Source organism: Citrus sinensis, chromosome 9, assembly GCF_022201045.2.
Source record: "Citrus sinensis cultivar Valencia sweet orange chromosome 9, DVS_A1.0, whole genome shotgun sequence".
Classification (NCBI taxonomy): Eukaryota; Viridiplantae; Streptophyta; class Magnoliopsida; order Sapindales; family Rutaceae; genus Citrus; species Citrus sinensis.
Window position 1 is genome coordinate 30,071,566 of NC_068564.1, and position 27,194 is coordinate 30,098,759.

Genomic DNA, 27,194 nt, shown 5'->3' on the forward strand with positions numbered 1-27,194 from the left:
GTGATTCACAAGAGTTGTGTAATTGAATGTAACTTAGTATTTATCTAGTATTTAACGTTTAATGATATACTTATTTTGAAGTTTGAACCCTTTATTGAACTAGCACAGTCACATGAAGTAGACAATGAGAGAGCAACATGCCAACATCCAACAAGGAAGATATTTCATTGGTCAAAAACAACAAATAAATTAATGAGCGATTCATGGTTTGTGCGAATGGTGGGCCGTGGCCCATGGGGGCTTGTCAATGATGTAAATTTTGCCTCTCCGCAAAATTTTGGACGGGTAAAGGAGTTTAAGAGCACTCTTAATAGGTCCTATCTAGGGAGCGCGGTCACATGCGACTAAATACATCTCAAATTATCCTCTAATAAAAATTTGACACGCTCACAGTCGCGCACAATAAGATCCGCGACTGCACACACCAAATCATGCTCATGCTTTCAATTCTATCAAGCAAGCTTATACCAAGCTCAAAGTAACCCTTTTAGCAAATTGGCCGATTTTGGCATTTGTTGAATCTTGAGTTTCGGACTTAACTGGAATCTGACGTGGCTCGTAACATGAAAAATCATGCAAAATGCTATATAATTTTTTAGACCCCAGAAACTTATATCTATAGATTACAACCAAATCAAAATTGTTAAATTTAAAACATTTCTAACAAGTTTTAGGATTAATTATAGTTTAATTAGTAAAATAAACAATTTTCCAAGATTTGACCACCTAAGTTTATATTCCAAAATAGAAAAATCATCAATCACAGCTTGATTAATTAAGACGAGTCTTTTTCTAATCTTCATAACTTAAGATTTCAATACGAATGATCTCTATCTCACTTCTTGTTAAAGTAAATTATTCGAGGGAATGCCGAAGACTAAAGTATAAAGATTGTAGTAGGAAAATCAAACATCTGTGTATAAAAGTCAAAAGAATATTGCTACATGCAATCATAAAAATAGTTTTATTTCTTCAACTTAATTTCTTGTGTTTAAAAACCAAAATTCTTCTAGAGTGCCAATTGAAAATTAACATCATGATTCATGAGAACTGGTGATGCGAATAAATAATAAGTTTCTTTTTTAATTGATAATGCTGATAAATAATCCTTAATTAAATTGCAACACATTTCTTTACATGTTTTAGGATGAACTCTAATTCAATTAATAAACTAAAGGATTTTCCAAGATCTGACAACATACATTCAAATTCCATATCGAAAAATCATCAATCCCAAATCAGAAAACGAGTCTTTGCTGATATTCAATTACTTAAAATTAAGATCACATGAATGATCTCCAGCTTGCTTTGAATTATTGTTTGAATGTCACTGACAGATTATAAAGATTGCTGTGGAAATACATACAAGTTGTCGTATCTATGTATGAAGCATTATTCAATCAGCCACGAGGTGAAGCCGTGTATGTGAATCTAGAGTGCCAAGCGAGAAGGAAACATGATGGGTCAACGAAACCTTAAAATCAATATATAAATCATAAATACAAATACATTGAGGGCCAAACTCACGTCCAAATAAAAATTTCGTCCTAGATCATTCCCATAATGAATATGATAATCTCATTTCAATGTATTTTGAAAAATATTTTTTGCGACGTGTAGAATTGTTCTTTGAGAAAATAGTTGTAAATAAATTTTTTCCCCCTCCAAGTAACTTTATTACTATTATTATTATTGTTATTATTTTTTTGGCGTCAATTTGCAAGTTGCAGCTAATGGATAACTTTCACTTTTTCCTTCCTTTTTTTCAATAACGCAAAATCAAATAAAACCAAAGAGTGAGTAATTTTAAAATCTCTCAGTAGCAACTTGACCCTTCTTCTGAAAATTCACGAGACAAAGTCGTTTTGCGCTGCATCTTTTGTCCTGGCAACTGCCAAATTCTCACATGTTCAGATTCTTTCTACATTTATTTGCACACTTGCTTTATCCACGTATATCCGTCTTCTTTACCCGACCACGCGTAATTGTACAATTAATTATTCTTTTGATTTAAATAACAGAAGGACCAAAAGCACTACTGTGATTATAATCCAAACAAAGAACTCTTTAATCAAGAATTAAGAGTGTTAAATTTTTTGTCACCTACTGAACACTGTCAGTCCTGAGAGTATTTAGTGTTGTACAAAAATGAAATGGTGATGGAGGCTGGCAGAATAATTTCACTGTGTAAACGAGTGTATACTCTATCAATTCTGAATACAAGAATCATTGTACACGTATACATAGATATTTACTATTCAATTATTATTCGAGATTTTTAACTATTAAATATATTTTGTTACAAGTCTTTTATAATATCTTATTATAATTTAGTCATGACGTTCATATCTTTATTTGTTAACTATCAATTACTGACGTAAATTTAACTTGAGAAAGCTCTATGTAATGAGAAAATTTGAGCGGTACATGGTGCATGATGCATACCCACAAACCATAAAGTTTAATTTAAAATACGAAGAAAAATATTACTTATTTTTGGATTTAAATCGCTCTACCTCAGCTTGGCATAAGAACTGATGCCAGAACAATTATCTGCCCATAAATCCGAAGTTTACGATTACGTTCAATAAGGCCTGATTTATCGGCCGGAGGTGTTTCGAATTCGCGAGTACATGCCCCAGCTGCAACCTTTGAGCTCAATATGGCCATGTAAATGCCTCTAAGATATTTAATTTTCAAGCACTCGTTGGCATATTCCATGTCGTTCAAGGAACGTCCGTACTGCATTAAACATGCAGAGTACCTACTCTTCATCAGTGCGCTCTGTGTGTCGTTTTTGGCCAGCGAAGCTAACATGGCTGAAGTTTCTAGTACGAATGAACGCGATAAGTCGATCGAGATTTGAGTGAGGCCTTCAAAATCTGCTTTGGGAGTTCTGGGATCCGATTTTAGTACTTTGACGCAAAATTGAGCATCGATGGTATTTTTGCACAGATCTTCGATGTCGTTTTCGGATACGTTCACACTTGAAGGGGAAATTGCTGGAATTGTGGACAAAAGGATAATAAAGGAGGCACAGAATTGCAAACAGGCCATTTTTTTTTTCTTTTTTTCTTTTTTCCAAGGAGCTACTTGTTTGTTGATGATATTTGAGAAGGGAGCTAATAAAAGAGTGTTTTATGATGTTTCAAAAATGAGTTATTTATTGCTATTAGCTAGTTTAAGTTAAGAGTTCCCATGTACAGATTTGCAATTTAATGGCTATCATCACCTTCTAGGTGACGTTACTCTTTTGCATGCTCTCATTCGCGTTTGAAATCGTTACCTTTTGAGTACGTTAAGTTGGTCGGGCTACCCTGCGCCGCACACAATCAGCTTTGATTCAGCCCACAATAAATTGAGAAAAATACGGAAAATATACATCAGGCCCCAATGCCGGTGGTACATTCTTTTCTTTAATTTCTCCTTTAACTTATTTCGTTTGGGGTGGCGTGACATTCACGTCTATTCAAATTAGTTTCTCTCATGGCATAAACACATCGCCCACATGAATCATGAATATGAATGTATTTGACACTGATGCGTATACAGTTAAAACAAATTTCTGGAGAAATAAACCCTACCTGGCTATTTATTATTTTATCTGACGAATGGAGTAAAGTTTGTAAAGTTTATCGTTTCGTTCTGAGAGAAAGAGGCGTCTCAGCTGCACACGTGTTAGCTGGTACTGCACTGTTCGTTACAAAGCTGCTGCCACTGCTAGCATTCTTCTCTTCTCATGCCTCTACTGCTCTACATTGTAATTACACTTTTTGGTGATGGTTTCTGGTTAGTGGTTCCACCGAATAAGTGAGGATCATTCATTATATATTTGTACTGCATTATTTTTTGATAGCAGTGTGCCAAGTCAAAGACTCAAAGCCAGCAAGATAAAGCAATTAAGTTGAAGAGACATGCGTGTATTATACTATTATTGTTTTAAAATTGAACTTCATTTTATTTTGGAGCAATTTGTAACAAGTAGAAGCCGATAGAATAAGCAGTAGAATCAATAATCACTTCATTACTGAAAATGTGTAGTCAATACATTTTTTTTTCTAGACATAAATCAATCTCTAAATACACAACTCAAATTGCCTCTCAATATGAATTTAATGTGGTGTTCAAAAGAGCCCACAATTTCCTACCAAACGTGAGAGGGAATTGAAAAAATATACATATATATATTCACTAATTTCGCAGAAAAAAAACTTATTTATACGAAAATATTATTAAATTTTTTCTGCTTACACCTGCAAACCTGCCGTGTATTTAACCCCAGTTGATGGCAGCCACAAATTTCCTTCAAGAAATTGAGCCACAGTAAAATTATTGGCCTGAACTGCATTGTTCAAGATATGATAGCCCGGCCATGTAATCCTGGTAGCCAGCCCACCCCCAGGCCCATAGTTCTTGTACTCACCATAATACAATGTGTCTAATGCAAAATCGTTGTTCCATTCCAGCCAGCCCTTTGGTCTGATAACATTGCTCATGTATGACTGCATGAAAACGGTTCTTGAAAACAGCTTCCATGGCCTCCCAAGGTATGTTTCTGTTGAGTTTACAAAAGGTAGCAGGTCTGAGTCAGCTGTGATGTTGCAGAATTGTATGGAGAAGCCTGTTGGCTCATTTGGGTCCTTGCGCCCGTGTGCCGTGATGGTGTTCTTTTGATTATCTAGGCCTTTTTTAGCTAGGATCTGGCAGTTTTGGAACATTGCAGTTGCATCACCAAAGATGAAATCTACTGTGCCGCTGATTTTGCATTCACGGAAAAATTGGCGCATGGTGTGTGTGTAGAGAGAGTCTTGGTAGCCCTTTATTGCACATCGGAAGTACACCGAGAGGTCGGAGTCAGATCGAAGTGCTACTGCTTGGTGTTTCTCTGGGCCTGCTGTGTTCTCAAATGTAATGTCTCTCGCAATGAACCCTCTTCCACTGACAGCTGCAGGTTCATAACAAAAAATTATTTAACAGTTCGAGATACAACAATATGAACATATTTCTTAGCCTAGACCATGTGAAATCATTGAAATCTCTGTTCCTCCTGTAGTCGAAAGCAATAAAAGAGCCTCCCTATTTTCAGCAATATTTATTGGGCATGCAGCCAAGTCAAGGTGGCCCTACAGTTTAAACTTGTCTACATCTTTAGTTTTTTGCCCAGAGCATGCAGCCAAGTCAAGGTGGCCCTGCAGTTTTAACTTGTCTACACCTTTAGTTTTTGGCACCAATAAGAATTTGGTCATAAACTCAACTGGTGATAGAATAACAAGAAGTAATACAATGTATCTATTTGAATTTTATATAACTACTGATTAGATGTTGGTTGTTCAAAATAAATGCACAAATGCTATAATATTAATTATTTATTGTATCATTGACATAATATCTCAAATGTACTATATAATTTCTCCAACTTCAAAAGACATTGGCTAAGATTTTATCAATTAAATCTGATAACAGAAAAGTCTGAAATTTGAAACAGTAATTGTGATGCTGAGCTTTCAGGGAAGTTGGGTGGAAGGTTGTATTAAAACCAAGTACAAGCCCTGTGAAACAAAAATCTGGAGGCCTAGAATTAAAGTCATTCCACCATCGAGGCCAACTTAAAATCTATAAGTATCATTATCCATACTGGAACAGAGCCATCAAACGAGTTATGGTTCCACATAAAATGTGGTCCCAAGAAAAACAATTTTAGCGTGTCATGCCTAGTGCCTTAATATTGAAGAATATTTTCTCTTTTAATGTTGAACAATATAAATCTTTCTTTATACTCTACCCGCCGGTCCCTTGCCCCAGTCCTTGTGTTACATGTCATGTGCAAAAAATTAAACCAACATCCTTTTCTCAGTTGAAAAAAGGGTACACAAATCTACATGTCGCCTAAAGTTTTGAAGATCATCAATAAACTATCTCAAACTTTACAGTTCACTAAGTTTTGAGCTACGCCGAAGCATCTATGCAACTTTGTTTACAAAGTTTTGTAAACGAGATTTGTATAATTTGGATTTGCGAGGGGGCAAAAAAAAAAAAAAGTTGCTCAATTTGCAGATAGACTTACCAAAAGTGGCTGACCTGAAAGTGGTCCAGCCGTCCATAAAGTTCCGATTACCAGATATGATTGTAGCATCAATGCCATCTCCCACCATCATGAGGTTCCATTTCTTTTTCTTAATTTCAACATTCTCTTTATACACACCCCTCTTGATGTAAATCACGAATCTTTTCATACTATAATCCTCTGCTGCCAACACGGCATCCATTATCTTAGTAAAGTTCCCTGTACCATCTGCTGCTACCACAACATCAGCTTGCACCCCATTTACTAGCAACAATTTCCGATCTTCACGCTTAAACCAATGTGGAAATTGGCCGCTTGATTTTCCCCCTCCGCCCCGACCTTTGCCACCGCTGTTGCTGCTGCTACCCTCATTGGACCATTGGCTGGGGGAAGGATGCACCATTGTTAGAAGTTCTTGAACCGACGAAGAAATTTGGTTAAGGCTACCTGATACCACACCTTTGACAATGCTATTGGTGCCATCAAACCCATCAATGCATGTCTCCTGATTAATCAGTGCAGCACTTAACCAAGTTCTCAAGTCTGAACTTAGATCTCCACTGCCGTTATGCCTTCCTGTTGTTAAAAAAGAATGTGTATAAACTAGTCAATTGGCATTTAAAACAGAGTCCCCTGTATCTCAATGTGAGCAAAACAAAATGCAAAAATTAATTAATGCAGTGAATGTGACTGTTGGGAATGCAACAATATCTCATGCATTATTATGAGAATTAAGATTTGGGGTTTTACCAAGGGCTTACCATTGGGATTTTGGGAAGCAGAGATGGACCAGCTGAGCTCATCAGCAGAGAAATCAAGGAGATCAAGACAGTCTGATATAGCATTTGTGAGACGAAAATCACCAAACAAATTAGCAAAGTTAGAAATAACAGGAACCACCTGTTGAATGGCATCAACGGTGGTCTTCAAAGAGCTCATGAAAGAGGAGGCTGGCACTTTCAAGCACTCGGCCTGCGAATATTCCGAGCCCGCATTGCTGCTGCTGCTCAAAGAAACCGCACTGACCAAGAAAATAAAAATGAAGAGCTTGCAAAAATTCAGCATCTTTAATGATGTATGAGACTGTGAATGGAAAGACAGTGATTCAGCGAAGGGGACGTATATTTAAGGGCAGGAGTTGAGGGGGAGGAGTTAGCTCGGCAGGTGAAGGAATTTAAGAAGGGGCGATCATCATCAATCCAATTTTTAATTTTTAATTTTTAATTTCAGTTTTATCATCAGTGTCATTAAGTTTTCTCATATGGGTCCATTTTACTACGTGTCGGCGGTAATCAATGTGCTTGGAGAATTCTATTATGCCACTTGTTAAAATCCAGATATATATGATTTAATCTACTTTTCTTTTACGACGACGACGATTTAATCTACTTTTTTTTTTTTTTTGGTCTGGATTCGAAGCCCACTTTTTACTTGTGAGGACCCCACTTCATGTTTTTATGTCTGGTTTTGAGCATGGAGTCGTGAAAGAAGGAAGGGGCCATGCATGTGTGTTGCTTTTGCTGTTTTATTTTCTAAGGCCAAGTGTGGTAACTTCAATTTTAGTGAAGTTTTAACAGATTCTAATTTCTTTCTCCTAGATTTCAGCACATTGTTTGTGAATGTGATGAAAAAACTTGCACTATCTTGGTTTGCTTTCTGCGACAGTAAAGTTTATTGGCCTGAGTAATCATTGGCATTTGCCACAAACGTTATGCATTGATGTTGGGAAGATAAAGATTTGTTAATATTACTTTGATAAATGTGGAGGTAGAAATTGGGGAAAAATAAATTCCCAAAATCTAATGCTACTCGTACTTGACCCACTACTAATTCTTTCAAAAAGGATCTTGATTCTATATTTCCATGAAGCGGTTAATTAGATAGAGTGGAGAGAGTACTGCATTAGGTTTAGCCATGAAATATCCACAACTTAGAATTCCTAATAAGCCAAAAAACAATAACAAATTAAAATCAATATATGAGTTTATAGCCAAAACAATATGACAAAAACGACACCCTCTACTCACTTTTTGCAGCATAATTTTGTATTTCAACCCTACTCAATATATTAATATTTTAAATAATAAACTGTTGAATTACTCTAGCTATATGCTGAATCCCCAAAATAAGACAATTTTGTAAAGGAAATTGTTTTCACTATACCTACACACGGCAGAATCTATATTTTTTTAAGACGCTATTGAAGACTATTGTAATGATAGAAATTGGTCCAAGCACATCCATAGATTTTGACATAAGTACTCACTCCTACACTTAAAAACTAGTTATTCTAAGTTTTTCATTTCTTATTAAAAAAATTCATTTAAATCCTTATGTGTTATTTATTTATTCGATGACATATTTTCATAAATGTAAAAAATTGTAAATTAATCAATCTCATTATTCAATAGATAAATGTCACCTTACTTAATATATATATATATATATAATATTATTCAAAAAGTGTCATTTGACTGACTTAGACAAATCATTGAAGACATAGTGTATTTATTTTTAAATTAATATTAGATGAATGTGATTGAACTTAATTAATTTAGTCAATCAGGACCATTTGTTTTATGATTCAACATGGAATTTATCACATTTTTGGCTTAATACAAGTAAGTCAATTTTGTTGAATTTTTACTCATTGTTAAAAGCCAAAATTGATGTGCTATCTATATCAGATATGAATGTCGGTGCATGTCTCGTATTTTTAATTTCCTTTTATTCCTGAAAAATGTGACAATGATATGGCATTTCCTCGTTGATATATGAATTTATTGAGAAGTGTCATGCTAACTAATTTTTTTTATCTACGATGTGAGTGGGATTTGAAACCAAAAATTTCAAAAAATAAAATTAAAAGTTTTTTCAATCAACTGAACTATCTCGCACCAACATTATTATCACATCAATATATACAAATGGTAGTTGCACAAAAATTTACGTAAATTAGCATTAAAAATCATTCATATATTTAGAAAACAAATATGTAATGTAAGTTTCAGAATATTCAAATCCATTGAAAAATTAAAAATAAAAAGGCGAGCATATGTTCCACTTCACTATTCAATCATACAATTAAAAGAAAAAGAAAAAAACCCCCAAAAAGGAAGGAATAAAAAATAGGAAGCATCCTTGTTCAACAGCTGTGGAAAGATACTGATTCCGATAATGTTGCTGAGGAAGGATGTATGTTGCGTATGGGAAAAATATGGAAGCATCAAGGGATCTTTTTCAAAAGCATTTAAAGCTAAAGACATACTGGCTTTTAATGTGGGGGAGCCGAAACCGCGTTTTACAGCCTGCTCTTGCTCTATCACTCTTCTTCATTAAGAAAATCAAAAATATAATAAAATTAAAAATTCAAAGAACGCGGTCTTAATTTTGCCCCATAGTAATGTATATCTAATCTGCGTCCACTTTGTTACATCTTATATTTTGTTGTTATGTTAGCGGTCCATGCATCATCACGTTGTTGTTATGTTATGTATTATATAGTAAGATGTATAATGTTGACTCGAATCCACTACTAGTTAAATTATACAAATTAAGATGATTTGACATTGCATGTGGATTATTCATATATGATGGTCTCTAGCTAGCATAAATATGATACTTGAATTCGTGTTAGGTTGTGTGTGTATATATATATATATAAGTAGTGTTTTGGTCAATGATTTTAAAGTGCGGGAAAGTTTGGAAAATTTTAAAACCGTACGATTTTAAAGGTTTACAGTTTTAAATCTTTAAAATCATGCGGTTTTAAAATTTTACCGTACTTTTCCGCACTTTAAAATTATGGACTGAAACATTTCTAATATATATATATATATATATATATATATATATTAAATACGTGTATAATTATAATTAGACCGTCCTTACATACAAAGAGTCACGCAGTTACTAATTAGACTTGATCATTTGCACATTTTCTTTACCTTTTATTGCTAGTGCATGATAAGAACTATGGTGCGTGTCATTTTCATTTAATGCCACGACAATAATGAAAGGAATAGAGGACTTCAGTAAACCACATCATTTGTGCACAGTTATACGTCCAATTAGCGTGAGCATATTCCATATATATTTCATGTGCATGGGTTGTCTGTCATTCACATTTTTGATATTATTTGCATATATAATTAACCTTCCTCCAATCATTCTACTTTAATTTCATGAGGTAACTAAAGCACTCTCGCAAAATCTTGTTGTGGGACAATGTGTCATCTCCTCACTTTTGTTTTGTCAAAAAAGTTCTAAAAATGTGCTTGCACTTTACTTTCATGCGAGTTGTCATCGACTCTTTTAGGCAACTAGCTAGCTCAATCTGTGAAGAATATTTGAGTTTTACGTTCCTCTTTTGACTTGAATTTTTTTTTTTTTGAGATTTTAAAGTTTTTGTGTTATATGTGTACTATAAAAATGTTTGGTTAAATTATAATTATTTTTCATATTATTATTCGTTAAAGATTGTATTGTGAATTTTTACCTAACTACCTAAACTTTTAGGTCGAGCACTTTTTAACACCATAGTGGTACCAGTTAGGCTTGAGTTGTCCATGCATGATTCATATTAAAACTAACAAAACATATGTCCAAACAGTGTGTCTTTACCTTGTTTTTTTAATCATCCACCTATGTCATTTTATCTCGTTTGGGGTGATTTAAAAAAAATAAAATAAAATCCAAAAAACATTTATAGGGTGGGAATATTTCTATCCACTGTTTTTGTAAATTCACCCGACCTTTAGAAAATAATTACGGTAAGTTCACAATATTTTTAAGAAATACAAATCAATAAAAGTTATGTACAGTCAATCATTTAAATCTTTTTATTAATTTTTTTCTTAAGCTTTTTTACCATATCTGATCACAAACTTTACTATAAGTTTTGTTTTAGTATATGTTATTATGATATAAAACGATCAAATTGCCCCAATAAACATGGGCTATTGTATCTAATAATTTAGGTATTTAATTTTGTGATATACAATCTAATATTTTATAAATGAAATCTAATTATTATTTTCACCATCCTTGCATGTAAAAGACATAAATTTGATAGCCAATAATGTGCATGAATATTGTGCCATAAAGACCCTATGTTACTTTAGTTCAACTTTAATATCATACTAATAAAGTAGTATTAGAAACAATGAGTTTGGTATAAAATTAGAACACTATTGAAGTTAAAGTAAATTCTTAGTAGTTTTACCTTATAAGGATAAAATAATCAATGTAAACTTATGCCAAAGCAATCTTTGTAATCAAATTTAATAAAAAAGTCTAAGTTACAAAAAAGTAAATCAAGATAGGTTTAATTAATTAATTCTTCAAAATTCTTCTTTATTTAAATTTTTATAAAAATATTATGTAATTTTATAATTATTTTTAAAAATGGGATGGGTTTACAAAAACTACGGGTAGAGATATCATTACTCTTAAAAGTTTAAAATATGATAAAAATAATCAAATGCTCTTGTTATTTGTCGAAATTAATCATTTCTTCTCCCATATTTCAACACTCATCACTAAAACTCTCCTCCAAATTAAAGAAACTATTAACATTCAACTTTTTGTGGCTTTTATTATTCTACCCCAAGAAATTTTTATTGATCAGTGATGGGTTTTAACATACTACATGAAAGCTAGAGTAATAAAAGATGGGTAAAAGCTCATTTAGTCCTTGTATTTTAAGATTAGTATCCATTTAGTCCCTGTATTTTTAAAAATGCCTCGAAACATCTCTACCATTCAATTATTAATACCCCTACCGTTACTTTTTTTTTTTGGCTTACTTTTACAATATTACCCTTTTATAATAATATTTTTGTTTGGACATTAATAAAAAAGAAAATAATTAAATTATCAATTTAACCCTAAAAATAAAAAAAAGTTATATTAAATTTTAATTGTCAAAAATTGTATACAAACTACCAAGTTTGCAGCTTACAAAAAAATTAATATAATTTTTTTAATTTTCTAGGGTTAAATTGGTAATTTAATTATTATTTTTTATTAATGTCCAAACAAAAAAATTATTATAAAAGGGTAATATTGTAAAAGCAAGTCAAAAGAAATAAAAAGTAACGGTATGAGTATCAATACTTTAATGGCATGGATGTTTTGAGACATTTTTAAAAGTATAAGGACTATATGGACACTAATATTAAAATATAGGGACTAAATAGGCATTTACCCATAAAAGATTAAAAAAAAAGTTAAAGGTTAACAATTTTATTTTTTTTCAAATAGTCAAGGTGTTGATGAATGTTTCCGGCCGTATTGTTAAGGTTAAACAATTAATTTATCAAAACAATAAGAAGATTTTGATAGTTTTCACATGCAAATATTTTTACGAAAGAGTGATGATATCTCCACCCCACATTTTTTGTGAATCCACTCCATTTTTAAAAAAATAATTATAAAAGTTGCACATTATTTTTAAAATTTTTAATTCTAGAAGAGCTTGGGAGAATTAATTAATTAAATCTATCTTAATTCACTTTTTTGTGACTCATATTTTTTTAATATATTTGATTACAAAGATTGCTTTTACATAATTTTAAATTGACTATTTTACCCCTATAAAATAAAATTATCAAGAATTTACTTTAACTTCGATATTTTTCTAATTTGTACCTAACTCATTGTTTCTAATACTACTTTATTAGTATGATTATTATTTTTTAATTAAACTAACATAGTGTCTTTATGGCACAATTCTCATGTAAATTATTAGGTTGTCAAGTTTATGTCATTTACACGTAAGGGTGGCGAAAAAATAATTAGGTTTCATTTAAAAATATTAGATTATAAGTCAGAAAATTTAGTACCTAAATAATTAGATATAATAACTCATGTCTTATGAGGGTAATTTTGTCTTTTTATATCATAATTATAAAACAGTGAAATAAAAATTATATTAAAATTTATTATTAAAGATTGTTAAAGAACCTAAGGAAAAAATTAATAGAAGAATTTAATAGATTAACTGTATAAAACTTTTATTATTTTATATTTTTAAAAAATATTGTGAACTCATTATAATTATTTTCTAGAAGTGAGATAGATTTACAAGAATAGTGGGTTGGAAATATCCCATCCGTTACGAAAACGGACGTTCAAAAATCAAATCAACTCGAAAATTATTGATGGAGAGTCTACGTCAAAATTCCAAGCATGCTTCTCATTCGTTTAATTGACCATTGTGGATGCATTCAATACATTTGAATATTAATATATGTGTCCAAATAATGAAGGGAAAAAAGTTGAAGAGAACTTTCGGTTCCCTTGAAGTTGATAAAGACTCGGTTCTAGCATTGAGAGGAGGGCAGTGGACACACCAAAGTGGATCTAACATGGAATCCAACTTTAGCGAAGGTCTATATCAGTATTAATTCCACCAATATATTTACGTACGAGAGGGGTACCACGTTGTAGAGTTCTATAGTCTTACAAAGTCATTGTGTAAATGCTCTCCAAGTTTCATTGCATTAATAATTTGTGAAGATTCTTAACTACAAATGCATTTTACTATTTATTTATTTATTTAGGATTTATATGACATGCTTCAACTTCAAATTGATTGCTTAAAAATGAGAAATTTGTTGTCAAAATAGATGTAGGATTATTGCATAGATCACATGATTAATTGAGTTAGTTGGTCGATTTAGTACATTAATAAGTTCGGTAGCAAAATACCCATAAATTAGATAGTTTGAAATCGTGTGGTCAATATTGGGTTATATATATATATCTCAAACATTTCCCAACAAGTTGTCATGTGCATATATCAAGAATACAGTTGTGAGCAAGATTACGAAGTTATGTTCAAGCGAGCGGTTCGATGAAAATATTCATCAATTGTGAATCAAATCTTTTCAAGAGTAGTATGATAACCGATTTTCAAAAAATATGTATTGCTCTTGATCGCTCTTCATTATTTCATCAGCTACTGCATGCTGCAAATTAATTACTTCTGTAGATATGCAAATGATGGATACCGAATTATGAGCTTGCATGCCCATCTAATCAACTAAGTCTTTAATTAAGAATGATACTTGCGTGTGTTATGGGCTCGTTTGCATGCCTAACGAAAGTGCGAGGTGAGCATTGCCGCAGTGGGCACATCAAAGATGAGTCTCATATCGAGGCAGCCTGCCAGCCTCCATTAATTAATTGTCTAGTCCTCATCCATTTCGATAAAATCCGGATTGCCGTTAGAAGTTAGGAATACGATATTCTCTTAATATGAGTTTTATTGAATTTTTAAAAATTTTTTATTACGTGTCTTTTGCTGGTAATATATGGGTAATATTTAATTTTTTTTATTTTTTTATTTATTAACAACTAGTTAACAATTGAATTATTTACTCATGACATAATTAGATCAAAAGAGAACCCTAATCTAAAAGTTAACTAGGAAACTCCATGTTTCAACTAGTGAGATCACTTGGGATATTATGATATTGCTGCAAAAATGCCTGTATTTGGAAGTCAATTAAAAAAAATTAAAACGGTAATTTTAGTCATACATCATCAATAATAACCTAGCCAATACTACTTAACTGACCAGTCTGAAATTCTTGGGGCCATGTTTATTTTTGGGCCATAACCGAAGCCCAGCCCAATCGACTATACCAAGAACATTAATTTTATGGATCCAACTACGGTACCACCGTGGTACCCGTACCACTGGTTTTGTCTTTTGTGCCAACTGTGTTGTAAATTTTCATTGAACCCCTTTCATTCATTTTTATTTAAACTTTACCTCATAAATATTAAATTAATTTCTATTGCATCCATATAAACATTATAATTAGCACCTTATACTATTTGTTATTTATACATTTTTCTTCTATATTACACTTTTATCACAATACCCCTCTTTTTATCACAAATACCGGCGAACCCGACCCGAATTTCGTTTCCATTTCCGTCCACGCCACCGGCCAAGGTTGGTACCGATCGAAAGATCGTGCGACGCCGATCATCTCCACGTCATCCTTGTCACAAAAATAACCGGGTCAACCCGACCCGCGAACCCGACCCGGATTTTGTTTCCGTTTCCGGCAACTCCACCGGCCAAGGTTGGTACCGATCGGAAGCTCGTGCGATGCCGGTCATCTCCATGTCATCCTTGTCGCCGTAAAGCATTCGGAAAGCTGCCGATCGAAGCCGTGAAAAGTCACTGAATCCCCGCTTCAATTCGCCGTTGTTTCTCCAGTTTCCGGTGATGCCACCACTTGAGTTTTGTTCTCCACAATTCTCTATGTCTTTTCTGACCAACCACAGCCACCGGAGGAGCCGATTTGCCGTTGATCGGCCGTTGAAGGATTCACGGGTTTGGGAGAAATGAACTTAATATTTTTGAAGCAAAGTTCAAATAAAAATAAGTGAAAGGGCTTCATGAAATTTTACACATAAAAGACAAAAGCAGTGGCATGGTGCCACTGTTGCACGATAGGCGAGTCCTAATTTTATTTATATAATTAAGAGGATAATTTTATTTAAAACGCTGGATTTGTTTTAAAAAATTAAGATTACTTGGGTGTTAAATCACTTCATATATATATATATATATATGAAATAATTTTTCAATTAAAAATCTCTGACTATATTTAAAGTCATAGATGAGATAAAAGATAAAAAAATATATTTTAATATAATATATTTTGCACTATACTATATTGAAATTCTTTTTTTTTTTTAACTTATGCCTGACTTGAATATGATCAAGAATTATTGACTGAATCCTCACTTTGTATATATACATACATAGGTAGGGCTTCTAATTTGCTCTATATATTGTGGAGAAAAAAATATTTACAATTATCTATTCAACCTAGTTTAGACTTTGAGATATGAGTTGTGTTATAACATTATCAATAATATTATTGATCCTTATTTCAAGTTTAGTAAAAGAGTAATACTATTATTTCATGTTTAGTAAGAGAGTAACACTATATTTACACAGTTTGCATACAAACAAGTGCCAGGCAAAAAAAAAATATATATATTTTGGGACACTACTTAAAGACTTTCGCATCCCAAAATTTATTTTCAATTCATCTCCAAATCACCCCTGATTAATTAATATCCTTTATTAACTTTTTTTTATTATCAAATTTTTTAAAATTATATTCTAATCATTCTTCGTAAAATAATATTTTGAAAATATTTTTAAATTATTGTAAATCTTAATTTACCTCTCTTTTTTTTCACTTTTAAAAATAAATTAAAAGTTTCATTCTAAGTAGGGATTATAATTAGTTCTGATATGGCATGATTGTGATTAAATTAAAAAAAAAAAGGTTCAATTCTCAGACTATATTTCTATTTACACCTCAGGTCCCAACAGTGCCAGCCTCCTCACAAGTCACAAAATCAGTTTGTGGAATCTATTGAAACATACCGCATTTAGTAAAATAAGGTTTTCGGATCTATTGGACGTTTGTAGTGTAGCGGCCAGTTGTTATCCAACGAGATCATGCTAAGGTAGCCACTTGCGATGGCAAACAACAGGTTTGGATCGGGCTTTTTCAAGCTCAAATTTAGACCCACTGTCAGTTAAACATGTGGGTTGGGCCGGATTCGGGCCGAATTTAGACTTTATTTATTTATTTTAAATTTATTAAATTATTATAAATTAAAAATAAATTAATTATCAATAAATTATTATAATTATAGATAAATTAAAGAAAATGAATATTTCAAATTAAAATAATAAATAAAGTAAATAAAAATTTATAACTTTAATTTTTTTAATACTGAATTTTTTAATTCAAACGCTCTCTTAATTAATTGACACAAAATAAAAAATTTAATATTATAATTTTAATTTTTTTGAATCATAATTGATTTATAAGTTAAAAATTTATTTATTTATTTATTTTTAAATTACTTTTTAATTTATAAAATTATTTTTTAAAAAAAAATAATGGGCCTTGTCTGAATTTTTTTTTAAAGTCCGGACTGAGCCGGCCCGGACTTTTTTGCCGCCCCAACACTTGCCCCACTCATACATATCTTTTACACACATAAAAATGCACAAGTACCAGGCAACTGGGCGGTCAACAGGGGTCCGGCAGTCATATCAATTTCATCAGTTATACAAATATTTCATAACACAACACAACAACCCAGAAATAGAAAGTGCGCTCTTTTAATTTGTCAGCTCTTTCATCAATTGGTAACAGTGAAGCAATTAATCAAGCTAAGCCATGCTTGGTAATGGAGTTGTTGGGATATTGGCTGAGACTTCGAATAAGTGGGAAAGAAGGGCACCTCTAACTCCATCACATTGTAGTCGACTTCTACTCGCCGGCAGACAAAAATCTGGAGTTGCCCGCATACTGGTGCAGCCATCAACAAAGCGTGTATTCAATGATGCACAGTATGAGGAAGCTGGATGTGAAATCACAAGTGACTTATCCGAATGTGGCCTTATATTAGGCATCAAGAAACCGAAAGTGCTTGATACAACTTAATCATAATAGCTCTGCAGGACTTTTGTTTAAACAATATTGTAGCCGACAAGCTTAGAGGTGTGATTGTTTTGTTTTTGGTGCAGCTGGAGATGATTCTTCCGGATAGAGCTTATGCGTTTTTTTCCCATACTCACAAGGCTCAGCCTGAAAACATGGCTTTGTTAGATAAGGTGAAATGGAAGGTTAATTTAACTCACTACATCTTGACCGACGACAATGAGTTCATGATGGTCATTCTGTAATGTTTATGTGTAGATTCTAGCTCAAAGGGTTTCGCTGTTTGATTATGAGCTTGTTGAGGGAAACCAAGGGAAGAGAAGGTTGATTGCTTTTGGAAAGTTTGCTGGTAGAGCTGCCATAATTGACTTGTTGAAAGGATTAGGCCAGCGTATGCTCTCTCCCCAGTAGTCCTTTTTATAATTTTGCATTGATGGAATCCCCACTTGTGAGTTGTAAGTTGTGACAATAACTAAAATTGCTGCCAATTAAGGTTATTTTTATGTCCCTTTGTTGTTGATCTTCAGGGTATCTGAATCTTGGATACTCGACGCCTTTCCTCACTCTGGGGGCAGCTTACATGTACCCTTCACTTGCTGCTGCCAAAGCTGCGATAATTTCTGTGGGTGAAGAGATTGCAACTGAGGGACTACCATCAGGAATCTGTCCTCTAGTCTTTGTTTTCACTGGTTCTGGACACGGTAATGCTTCAACTAACTTGTTTAATATAACTTTGTTTTTAAATTTTTGTTCCTTTTTTCTTTTCCTCAGCTTCTATTGCTGCACAAGAGATATTTAAGCTTCTTCCGCATACTTTTGTTGATCCAAGCAGACTTCCAGAACTGTTTGAGAAGGTATATATGCTTGCTTCGAGCATCATAATGCATGCAGCTAGCCATATATGATTTTGGCACCAATCTCATTGAGGTTATTCTCTTAATTTGCATCAGGCCGGGGATTCCTCTCAATCAACATGTTCAAGTTCAACAAAAAGAGTCTTCCAAGTTTACGGATGTGTAGTAACCAGTGAAAACATGGTTGAACCCAAAGATTCTTCAAGAGCATTCGACAAAGTAGTGATTTTTCTTTTCTGGATTTTGCAATGCAGTCATGTACAGTTATTTTTTATCTATGAGATCATAATTTTTTTTCTTTCCAGAATGATTATTATGAGCATCCGGAACAGTATAATCCCATCTTTCACGAGAAAATAGCCCCATATGCATCTGCTATCAGTAAGTATATTTTTCCTTCGAAATTATATTATTGGCAAGTAATATGCCACGTTAGTTTTTTCAGCTGCCGTATTAGATTATCAGTTGATGCTCTTCCATCATTGAGCCTTTTCATGTTTCTGCGGCAGTCAATTGCATTTACTGGGAGAAACAATTTCCTCGGTTGTTGAGCACCCAGCAGCTTCGAGATCTAGCACAAAAGGGATGTCCACTAGTTGGAATCTCTGATTTAACTTGTGATATGGAAGGCTCCATTGAGATTCTCAACCAAACTACAACAATCGACTCACCTTTCTTCAGGTATAATGACGGCAGACTCGTGTCATTCTCTATAATTCCCCATATTAAATTCATAGTTTTCCTTCATTTTACAACTCTGAAGGCGCTATTGCTAGTGTATCAAAATATTTGATTTATAATCCAAGTCAACCTCTGTTTCCAGATATGATCCCAAAAATGATTCATATCATCATGACATGGAGGGGGATGGTATAATATGTTCAGTTGTTGACAATCTTCCAACAGAATTTCCAAAAGAGGTGATATATATACTTCACATGCTTTTGTGAAAATGTATAATTATTTTGTTCTATGCAGTTTTTTAAAAAACATTCAATCTCAGATCAATGTATTTACAAATGTTCAACATCATATTTAACGTGCCATTTTCTTGTGTAAAGGCATCCCAACATTTTGGAGGACTCCTGTCCCAATTCATTGGCAGTTTGGCTTCAGTTGCCGACATTGCAAAATTACCTGGAAATCTAAGAAGAGCTTGCATAGCTCATGGAGGAGCGCTGACATCCTTATATGAATATATTCTAACTATGCGGAATTCCGGTTAGAAGTAAATTTCTGATCGATCATCCCGCACACTCGAGAAAGAAAATGGTTAAGCAGTCTGGACTGTGTGTCATAAGGTCCTTCAAAGTCTGGTCTTAATATGAGTTCGTAAGGTCCTTCATCTTCAAGTTACTGTCAGTTTGTTTTATTTATTTAATTTTGTAGAGGAATCGATAAGCAAATCAAGTGACTCTGATAACGATATGACAACTTCTGAATTCAATAAATATCTAGACCAAACAGCAATCCATTATTAAAATTTTCTACAGCTTGCTGTATTGACGAAATGATGTGCATGGGTTGAGATTTGACCAAACAGGGAGATGTAAGCTCAAATCAGCAGTAGTACTTTAATTTTAGGGAGCAACGCATGCAATCATCATCCATAATTCCCTGCTGCGATAAATCTCTTACATCAAACTTGAGCAGACTCACACAAATAAAATCATCAAACTTGAGCAGACTCACACAAATAAAATCATCAAACATCTAGCGGAGCAAGTGTTATTTATTGCTAGCTAGGACATTTATAGGCAGCTGAGCTTAGCTATGGCCTATGTATGACAAATTCACAGACCAAGAGAGAAAGGAAACCCAGTGGAGCCAAGCCAAGTACTCCCTGCAATAAAATTCGCAGCTGTATAAGTTTGAGCCTCAGCTGCATTAGTAATCACCTTGAATGTGCTCCATTTCACCCTATTCGATGTGTCAGCACCAGCACCTGTGTTTTGATACTCTGCATAAAACAATGTGTCCAATGCAAAATTCCCACTCCATTCATACCACCCAGCTGGGTTAATAACATCACTTATATCAGATTGCATCACAACAGTCCTCGAGTACCGCTTCCATGGCCTGCCTAAATATGTCTCAAAGCTGCCCTTTACAGCAAGTAAATCTGATGTTGCACCAATCCTGCATTTTTGTATCACTATGCCTGTGTTCTGATTCGGGTCGTCGCGGCCTTGTGCCGTGACCATGTTCCTTTGGTTTGGATTGGGGCGGCGAGCATGGATGTCACAGTTTTGCAACACAGCTGCTGCATTTCCGAAAATGAAGTCCACTGTGCCTGCTATAATGCAGCTGGTATAAAATTGGCGAAGTGAGTGTACATAGAGAGTGTCTTGGTATGCTAGCATGTCACACCTATAGAATGCTGATAAATCTGATCCTACTCTCAGTGCCACGGCTTGATGTTTTGACGGTCCCGCCGTGTTTTGAAATGTTATGTCTCTGGCCAAGAATCCGTCCCCTACCACAGCTGCAATAAAATTATAAATATTTGTTTTATTATCAAACTTGCTAAAGGCGCTTGTGCATGTGGTTTCTTGTATAAACTAATATCACTAATAGTATTAAATTTAATTAAAATACAAAATACAAAATAATAAAAATAAAAATATAATTAGTGTTTTCAATTTCATACAAACATCTTATCAAAGTAAAAAAAAAAAAATCATGCGAACATTTCTGTTATGCCACAATATCGAGAGTGGAAATGCAACCAATTTCTGCTTTTTTGACATGAATTGTGTAAAAATATATACTAACATTAACTTATTACTCTCTAATTTGTTATTCTATCTTCAATTATGCATTACTACATTGTTTTTTTCTTTTTGATGAATTTGATCAGTTGTTGAGAATGATGAAACTTGGTGATTTGATGAGATGGTGAGATTTGAGAGTGACATTAGTTTAGTAATTTGTTGAATATGATGAGGGGCTATTTGGTTTTTTTTTAAAAAATTGTACTTGACTAATTATGATAAAAAAAACTTAAAAGAATCAATTTCAAATACCCACAAATTTTAGATTATTTTTATAAATTTCCCATGACTTTTCCTGATCTAAACTATCAGGCAAACATTTTTACGAACTACCAAGCTTTTTTATTTTTTATTTTTGAGAGATTACGAACTACCAAGCTAATCTAAAAATATGAATACGTAATAATAGCAGGTCCCGTATCTACCAGTTTGACTTGTCGTCGTTGACCTATATACAGCTGGCTTTATTCAGGAAGCTCCAGAAAAATGAATTACACGAGCATGGACATGAGTTTTGCCTGCCTTTCCTATTTTGTTTTACTATCAAGCAGCTGGTAGCTGGAATCAAAGAAATTAAACACAATAATATCTTGGGCAAGAACAGGTACTACATTGCTATACGACCCCTCAATCCTCATTACAGCCACCACCTACCCGTTAAGTATCAAAATTAAGTGAATGATACCAGGGAAGGAACAAATATATTTTTTTATTGGGTACAAAAATCAAATGAGTCAAAAAGGACAAAAGTCCAATGGTTCTGGTGAGCTTCACGAGCTGCTCGCGAAATTACTGTCTTAACTTGATTTTAAATTAACTTTCGTACAAACATAACTTTTAATTTGACGAAGATAAATTCAAATGCAGATTCGGATATTTTGCGAATAATGCTGAGAATGAATAGTATAAACGACATTATCACACAATTAATATTCTGATTAATCTATGGTTAGTATGTGATGAATAAATTAACTCGGCTTACCAACAGTTGCAGAGTTGAATGTAGTACTGCCATCAACCACATTCCTGCTACCGGTGATTATTGTAGTACTCCTCCCATCTCCAATAAACATAAGATTAATTTTCTTCTTCGGCACCTCCACATTTTCTCTGTACTCCCCAGCTTTAATCCTTATAATGTACCTCCGACTACTCCCCTCCGGTGCAGCCGCCACCGCCGCGGCCACAGTCAGGTAGTTACCGCTTCCATCAGCCGCCACGGTAACATCAGGTACCACCGTTGTCGCCTGCAGCAGCCTCCTGTCCCCAGCTGATAACCACTCAGGCCATTTCGTTTCATCATCAAGACGCCGGGCTTTAGAGTAATGATCAACAATGTCTTTGCCTATATCACCATCAGTCATGTTCTTGATCATTGCCAAGGCATTGCTGCACATGTGAAACACGTGCATTTGACCCTCCATTAATTCTTCACGGATCTTTTTATCAGCGCGCTCGTGGGAGAACCCATCAAGGCAAGTTTCTTGATTAGTCATTGCAGCACTCACAAGGATCTTTAACTCATCAGCTTGTTCAGCTATCGACTTGTTATTAGCTGCTGCAGGATAACCCTGAAGCTCATGTTCAGTTTTGTAAAGCTCGTCGAGAGTTTCATCGACCATTTCGAGACAGTCGTGTAGTGAAGTCTTCTCACGCTTCGTGAGCGTGCTCTTGCGAGTGGTGATGAGTTTCTTGATGGCGAAGTAGTTGTGTTGAACTGCAGTGATGGTGAGGTTGAGCGACAGTCGTATCACATCTTTTGGGCTGTTCACTTTTGACACTGCAGCAGCTGGAGCTGCGGAGAGTGCTGAGAAGCATAGCTCTGGGTACAATGTGGCACTGCAGGAAGATCTGATAACTGGGTGAGCGTAAGCATGAGCATGAGCCGCAATGTGCTCATCATTTGTGTTGCTAGAGTTGTTCTTTCTGGTGGCTATTATAGTGACAACGGCAGTGACTACGAGGACTAATGCAAAGAGAGCCAAGAAAAGCTTTCTGGGTTGTGCCATTGTGGTAAAGATTTTTGTTGATAAGGCTTGGTTTCGTGTGATTAAGTTGAAACATGGATGGAGCATGTATATAGAGTAAGAGGAGGACTGACCGAGTCGCTTGAACACGTATGATTGTAATGCAGTTGCAGTGGGGCCTTTATGAAGTAGAGTGGATAGGTACCGAGCATAATGGTCCATGGATATCAAAATAAAAATGAAATAAATGCATAAACGAAAGGGAAAAATTTATACACGCCTGGCCTACACGGTAATAAAAGCGATTGACTCCAAATTTGTTTCTTTTTCTTTTTTTGGGTTAAGTGTAAGAGATCAACATTTTTATGGTTTACAATCTTGTTTTAACATTTGTAGAGGCAGCACATGCGATCATTTATTGCATATGAATAGCCGACGGACCAAGCTCCGCATCTTCATTCATTACGAGATACTCTATCAATGAGGCCCGTGATTAGGGATGTCAATTTTTCCCGATGGGATGGGATCCTGCGGGATCCCATCCCATTTGGGACGGGATTCTGCGGGATTCCATCTCATTTGGGACGAGATTGTGACATATTTTTGTCTCATAAAAAAATTTAGGGACGGGATTGAGACATTTTTTTATCCCAATTACATATGCGGGACGGGAGTAGGATTGACAAATTCTGTCCCATTCTGTCTCATTACCGATTAAGAATGGAAATTTTTTCAATTGGGATGGGATCCCGTAGGATCCCATCTCTTTTGGGACGGAATTGGGACATATTTTTGTCCCAAAAAAAATATAAGGACGGGATTGAGATATTTTTTCATCCCATTTGTATATTAAGGATGGGACTGGAATTGGTAAATATCATCCCATCCCATCCCATTGCCAACCCTACCCGTGACCATGGAGAGATAAAATAAAACACACAATTGCTTTTATTTTCATTTTTATGGTTATTTCAAATTCTCAATTAAACGACCCTTCGAATCCCGTTCTTTCAAAAGTTGTGTACGCTTGATAATCAAAACAACTCCCTAATTAAAATGCAATGGACCAGATTTATAGAAACTACATCTTAGGAAAATAACAAAAAATAAAATCAAAGTCAACAGATGTAAACGCCATCCGAACTGCTCGGAGTCCACATTCAGTTGAACATAACGTGGGCTGGGGAATTAACAAGACACTAGTGGGCTTATAAATACAGATCCAGACCAAAATTTCATTCATACTGAGGGTTTCGGAAGACAAAAATTGGGGCTACATAGTAACTCATTTTCTGATGATCCGATTGGTTAAAACGCAAAACAAATAAATATTTGTAACAAAATGTACAGCTAGATTAGCCATAGTAGAATAAATAATTAATTATTACTATTATTTTTTTAACAATTAACAAATCTATTATAATCTAAGATCTAATTAGAAAAATTGAAAACTTAAAGTGTTGTTTGCAGATCTATGGAGCATAATTTGAAATTTTTTTTTCCAAATCAGTCCCATAGAATTTTTTTTCTTTTTATCTCTCTCTCTCTCTCTCTCTCTCTCTCTATATATATATATATATATATATAAATGAACAAAATTTCACAAAATCTTATGTTTTTACCATAAGATAATGTTATATTTCGTATAATTGAGATATATAATTTGTATCTCGAATAGTCTGTTACAAATCTACATTTCCTATGTATTTATAGAATGATTTGATTTTATTTTCCATAATCAATGTAATAATACTGTACTGCCTATCAATGAACAACAAGTAAAATTTCATGGTATGTGAAATACACCGTATGTATAGTGTAATGTAACATTACTCTTGATTGTATTATATCTTCGTAAATTCATTTTTAGTTATTCCATACTTTCGTTTATCATTACATTCAGTAAGTAATTCAATAATTGATGATTGCGTATTATTGATGGATGATGCAGTCGAACAAGCAACATCGTCATATTAAATTAATCATACCATAAACAAACGGGTGCCTCTAAGTTACGTTAAGCGTAACTTACGTTTTTTGTCTTTTTTCTTCTGGCGAATTTCACACGAGTCCTTGTATTCTTTATGTTTATGGATGTATTTGCCTTCTTTTATCAATTATACATCTATTTTTCATTCTTTCCAATGTTCTTTTTATTTTTTAAAATAATAACATACGATTATCAAATGGCCAAACCTAGGTTACGTGTAACGCAACATACATTCAAGAAGTGAAATATCTATTGGCACCCTTGAATTTTATGGAAACTACATTAATTGAATTAAAATGGTAAATTAAAATATCAAATGGTATCTATTAATCAGAATTAATCAGAGTATATGTTGATAATGCCCTTTAATCAGAATTAATTCTTAGGAATGATTTTAACGGTAATTCTGAAAGCTATTGCATGTTAATTTTGAAGTCTGTCATGTATATTTTTTATATTTTTTATATAATTTCTCTTTAATTTAATTATATAATTAAATTACATGCAATAAACCTACAATTCAAGACTAGGATTAATAAATTTAGGACCAGAAGTTTATTCTGAATTTATAGATTTGTATGAATTTGATAATCATTTAATAATGTTTAAAGAAATAAATAAAACTTTAGAGAAAATAAAAAAATCGATAGGAGGGATGGAAGAATAATCAGAATTAATTCTTAGGAATGATTTTAACGGTAATTCTGAAAGCTATTGCATGTTAATTTTGAAGTCTGTCATGTATATTTTTTATATAATTTCTCTTTAATTTAATTATATAATTAAATTACATGCAATAAACCTACAATTCAAGACTAGGATTAATAAATTTAGGACCAGAAGTTTATTCTGAATTTATAGATTTGTATGAATTTGATAATCATTTAATAATGTTTAAAGAAATAAATAAAACTTTAGAGAAAATAAAAAAATCGATAGGAGGGATGGAAGAATAATCAGAATTAATTCTTAGGAATGATTTTAACGGTAATTCTGAAAGCTATTGCATGTTAATTTTGAAGTCTGTCATGTATATTTTTTATATAATTTCTCTTTAATTTAATTATATAATTAAATTACATGCAATAAACCTACAATTCAAGACTAGGATTAATAAATTTAGGACCAGAAGTTTATTCTGAATTTATAGATTTGTATGAATTTGATAATCATTTAATAATGTTTAAAGAAATAAATAAAACTTTAGAGAAAATAAAAAAATCGATAGGAGGGATGGAAGAAGACAAATACATCCACAGCTGTAAAAATTGAAAATAAAAAGAATTAGGAGGGCTCATATGATATTTGCCAAAAAGAAAAAGACAAAGAACGTAAGGTACATTGATTGTAACTTAGGCGTTCCCTAAACTATAATATATTTTTGTCAAGAATACATCAACTAGGGTCAAAATAGGCAAACAAAAAACAAACAGTATCTTGAAAACATCAAAAAAGAAAATACGTGAAAGGTACACACAAATGTTAGAAAGTTCCGTGGGATAAATGTAACACGTCACTTTGACTTTATGTTTTTTTTAAAAATATTTTGCATTATTTGTGTGTTTTTTTTTTTAAACATTTTGCAAATTTTTTTTTTGGGAAGTAACAACTTAAAATATTTGCAAATTTCTTGAAATTTTACTGAACCATGGGACAAGGAGATGATATATTTAGCAAACCTTAACCTGACTTACGGTGAAAGTTCCATAATTGGAGGCACAGTGATACGAGAAGAAACGTGATAGCTTAAAACTTTTTGGTGGGAAGTGATAAGTTATGTGATTGGGCGGTGACTAGAAGGACAAAAAGAGCAAGATAGCCTTTCCAAATCAATAATACCAAGTTAAGTTAGTTGTTGATACACTCAATTCGATTTTACAAAATTCTTGAAATGGAAGAAGATACGTGGTCAAATGTAACTGGATAAATATGCACTGAGTTGTTGCTAACGTAGCAAGTGGCGGGATCCACTTTTCCCGTTACTTGGCGTCATTATCTTGTCAATGAGTGCAAAATAATTCATGAAACCCCGCATCTGCAGATGACA

At 33.4% G+C, this 27,194-nt stretch overlaps 4 protein-coding genes across 5 annotated transcripts; 1 reads left to right on the forward strand and 3 right to left on the reverse strand.

Moving 5' to 3' along the window:
• Positions 1-2,454: 2,454 nt before the first annotated feature.
• Positions 2,455-3,345, reverse strand: LOC107176460 (cell wall / vacuolar inhibitor of fructosidase 2). Its single transcript, XM_015528979.3, has one exon. The coding sequence runs from the start codon at positions 3,055-3,057 to the stop codon at positions 2,518-2,520; it is 540 nt and encodes a 179-aa protein (XP_015384465.1). The 5' UTR covers positions 3,058-3,345; the 3' UTR covers positions 2,455-2,517.
• A 652-nt stretch (positions 3,346-3,997) lies between these two features.
• LOC102609095 (pectinesterase/pectinesterase inhibitor PPE8B-like) lies at positions 3,998-7,242 on the reverse strand. The gene is made up of 3 exons (XM_006474492.4): positions 6,826-7,242; positions 6,065-6,640; positions 3,998-4,945 (listed from the first exon to the last, which is right to left on the reverse strand). Exons 1-3 carry the CDS (start codon positions 7,127-7,129, stop codon positions 4,248-4,250), a joined length of 1,578 nt encoding a protein of 525 aa, XP_006474555.1. The 5' UTR covers positions 7,130-7,242; the 3' UTR covers positions 3,998-4,247.
• A 9,885-nt stretch (positions 7,243-17,127) lies between these two features.
• Positions 17,128-19,908, forward strand: LOC102608802 (alpha-aminoadipic semialdehyde synthase-like). Of its 2 annotated transcripts, none has more exons than XM_052434505.1 (10): positions 17,128-17,547; positions 17,649-17,735; positions 17,821-17,953; positions 18,090-18,217; positions 18,330-18,416; positions 18,513-18,635; positions 18,722-18,797; positions 18,926-19,097; positions 19,240-19,336; positions 19,478-19,908. In XM_052434505.1, exons 1-10 carry the CDS (start codon positions 17,299-17,301, stop codon positions 19,640-19,642), a joined length of 1,317 nt encoding a protein of 438 aa, XP_052290465.1. In that variant the 5' UTR covers positions 17,128-17,298; the 3' UTR covers positions 19,643-19,908. The 2 variants fall into 2 exon arrangements, with proteins under 2 accessions (XP_052290465.1, XP_006474554.1); XM_006474491.3 differs by having other exon boundaries at positions 17,129-17,547; positions 18,090-18,263; positions 18,334-18,416.
• A 301-nt stretch (positions 19,909-20,209) lies between these two features.
• Positions 20,210-23,370, reverse strand: PME4 (putative thermostable pectinesterase; the record flags this gene model as incomplete). Its single annotated transcript, NM_001288917.1, is given in 2 exon segments — positions 20,210-20,901; positions 22,173-23,370. Coding segments are annotated over 2 exon segments (1,890 nt in total), but the record flags the coding sequence as incomplete, so codon positions are not given.
• Positions 23,371-27,194: the final 3,824 nt, after the last annotated feature.

Excerpts from the sequence above, each read along its gene's own strand:
- LOC107176460 (XM_015528979.3), bottom strand. The coding sequence starts at position 3,057 with ATGGCCTGTTTGCAATTCTGTGCCTCCTTTATTATCCTTTTGTCCACA.
- LOC102609095 (XM_006474492.4), bottom strand. The coding sequence starts at position 7,129 with ATGCTGAATTTTTGCAAGCTCTTCATTTTTATTTTCTTGGTCAGTGCG. Across the intron at positions 6,641-6,825 it reads TGCTTCCCAAAATCCCAATG|GAAGGCATAACGGCAGTGGA; the intron begins GTAAGCCCTTGG and ends TTTTAACAACAG. Across the intron at positions 4,946-6,064 it reads TTTCAGGTCAGCCACTTTTG|CTGTCAGTGGAAGAGGGTTC; the intron begins GTAAGTCTATCT and ends ATGAACCTGCAG.
- LOC102608802 (XM_006474491.3), top strand. The coding sequence starts at position 17,299 with ATGCTTGGTAATGGAGTTGTTGGGATATTGGCTGAGACTTCGAATAAG. Across the intron at positions 17,548-17,648 it reads TAGGCATCAAGAAACCGAAA|CTGGAGATGATTCTTCCGGA; the intron begins GTGCTTGATACA and ends TTTTTGGTGCAG. Across the intron at positions 17,954-18,089 it reads GTTGAAAGGATTAGGCCAGC|GGTATCTGAATCTTGGATAC; the intron begins GTATGCTCTCTC and ends GTTGATCTTCAG.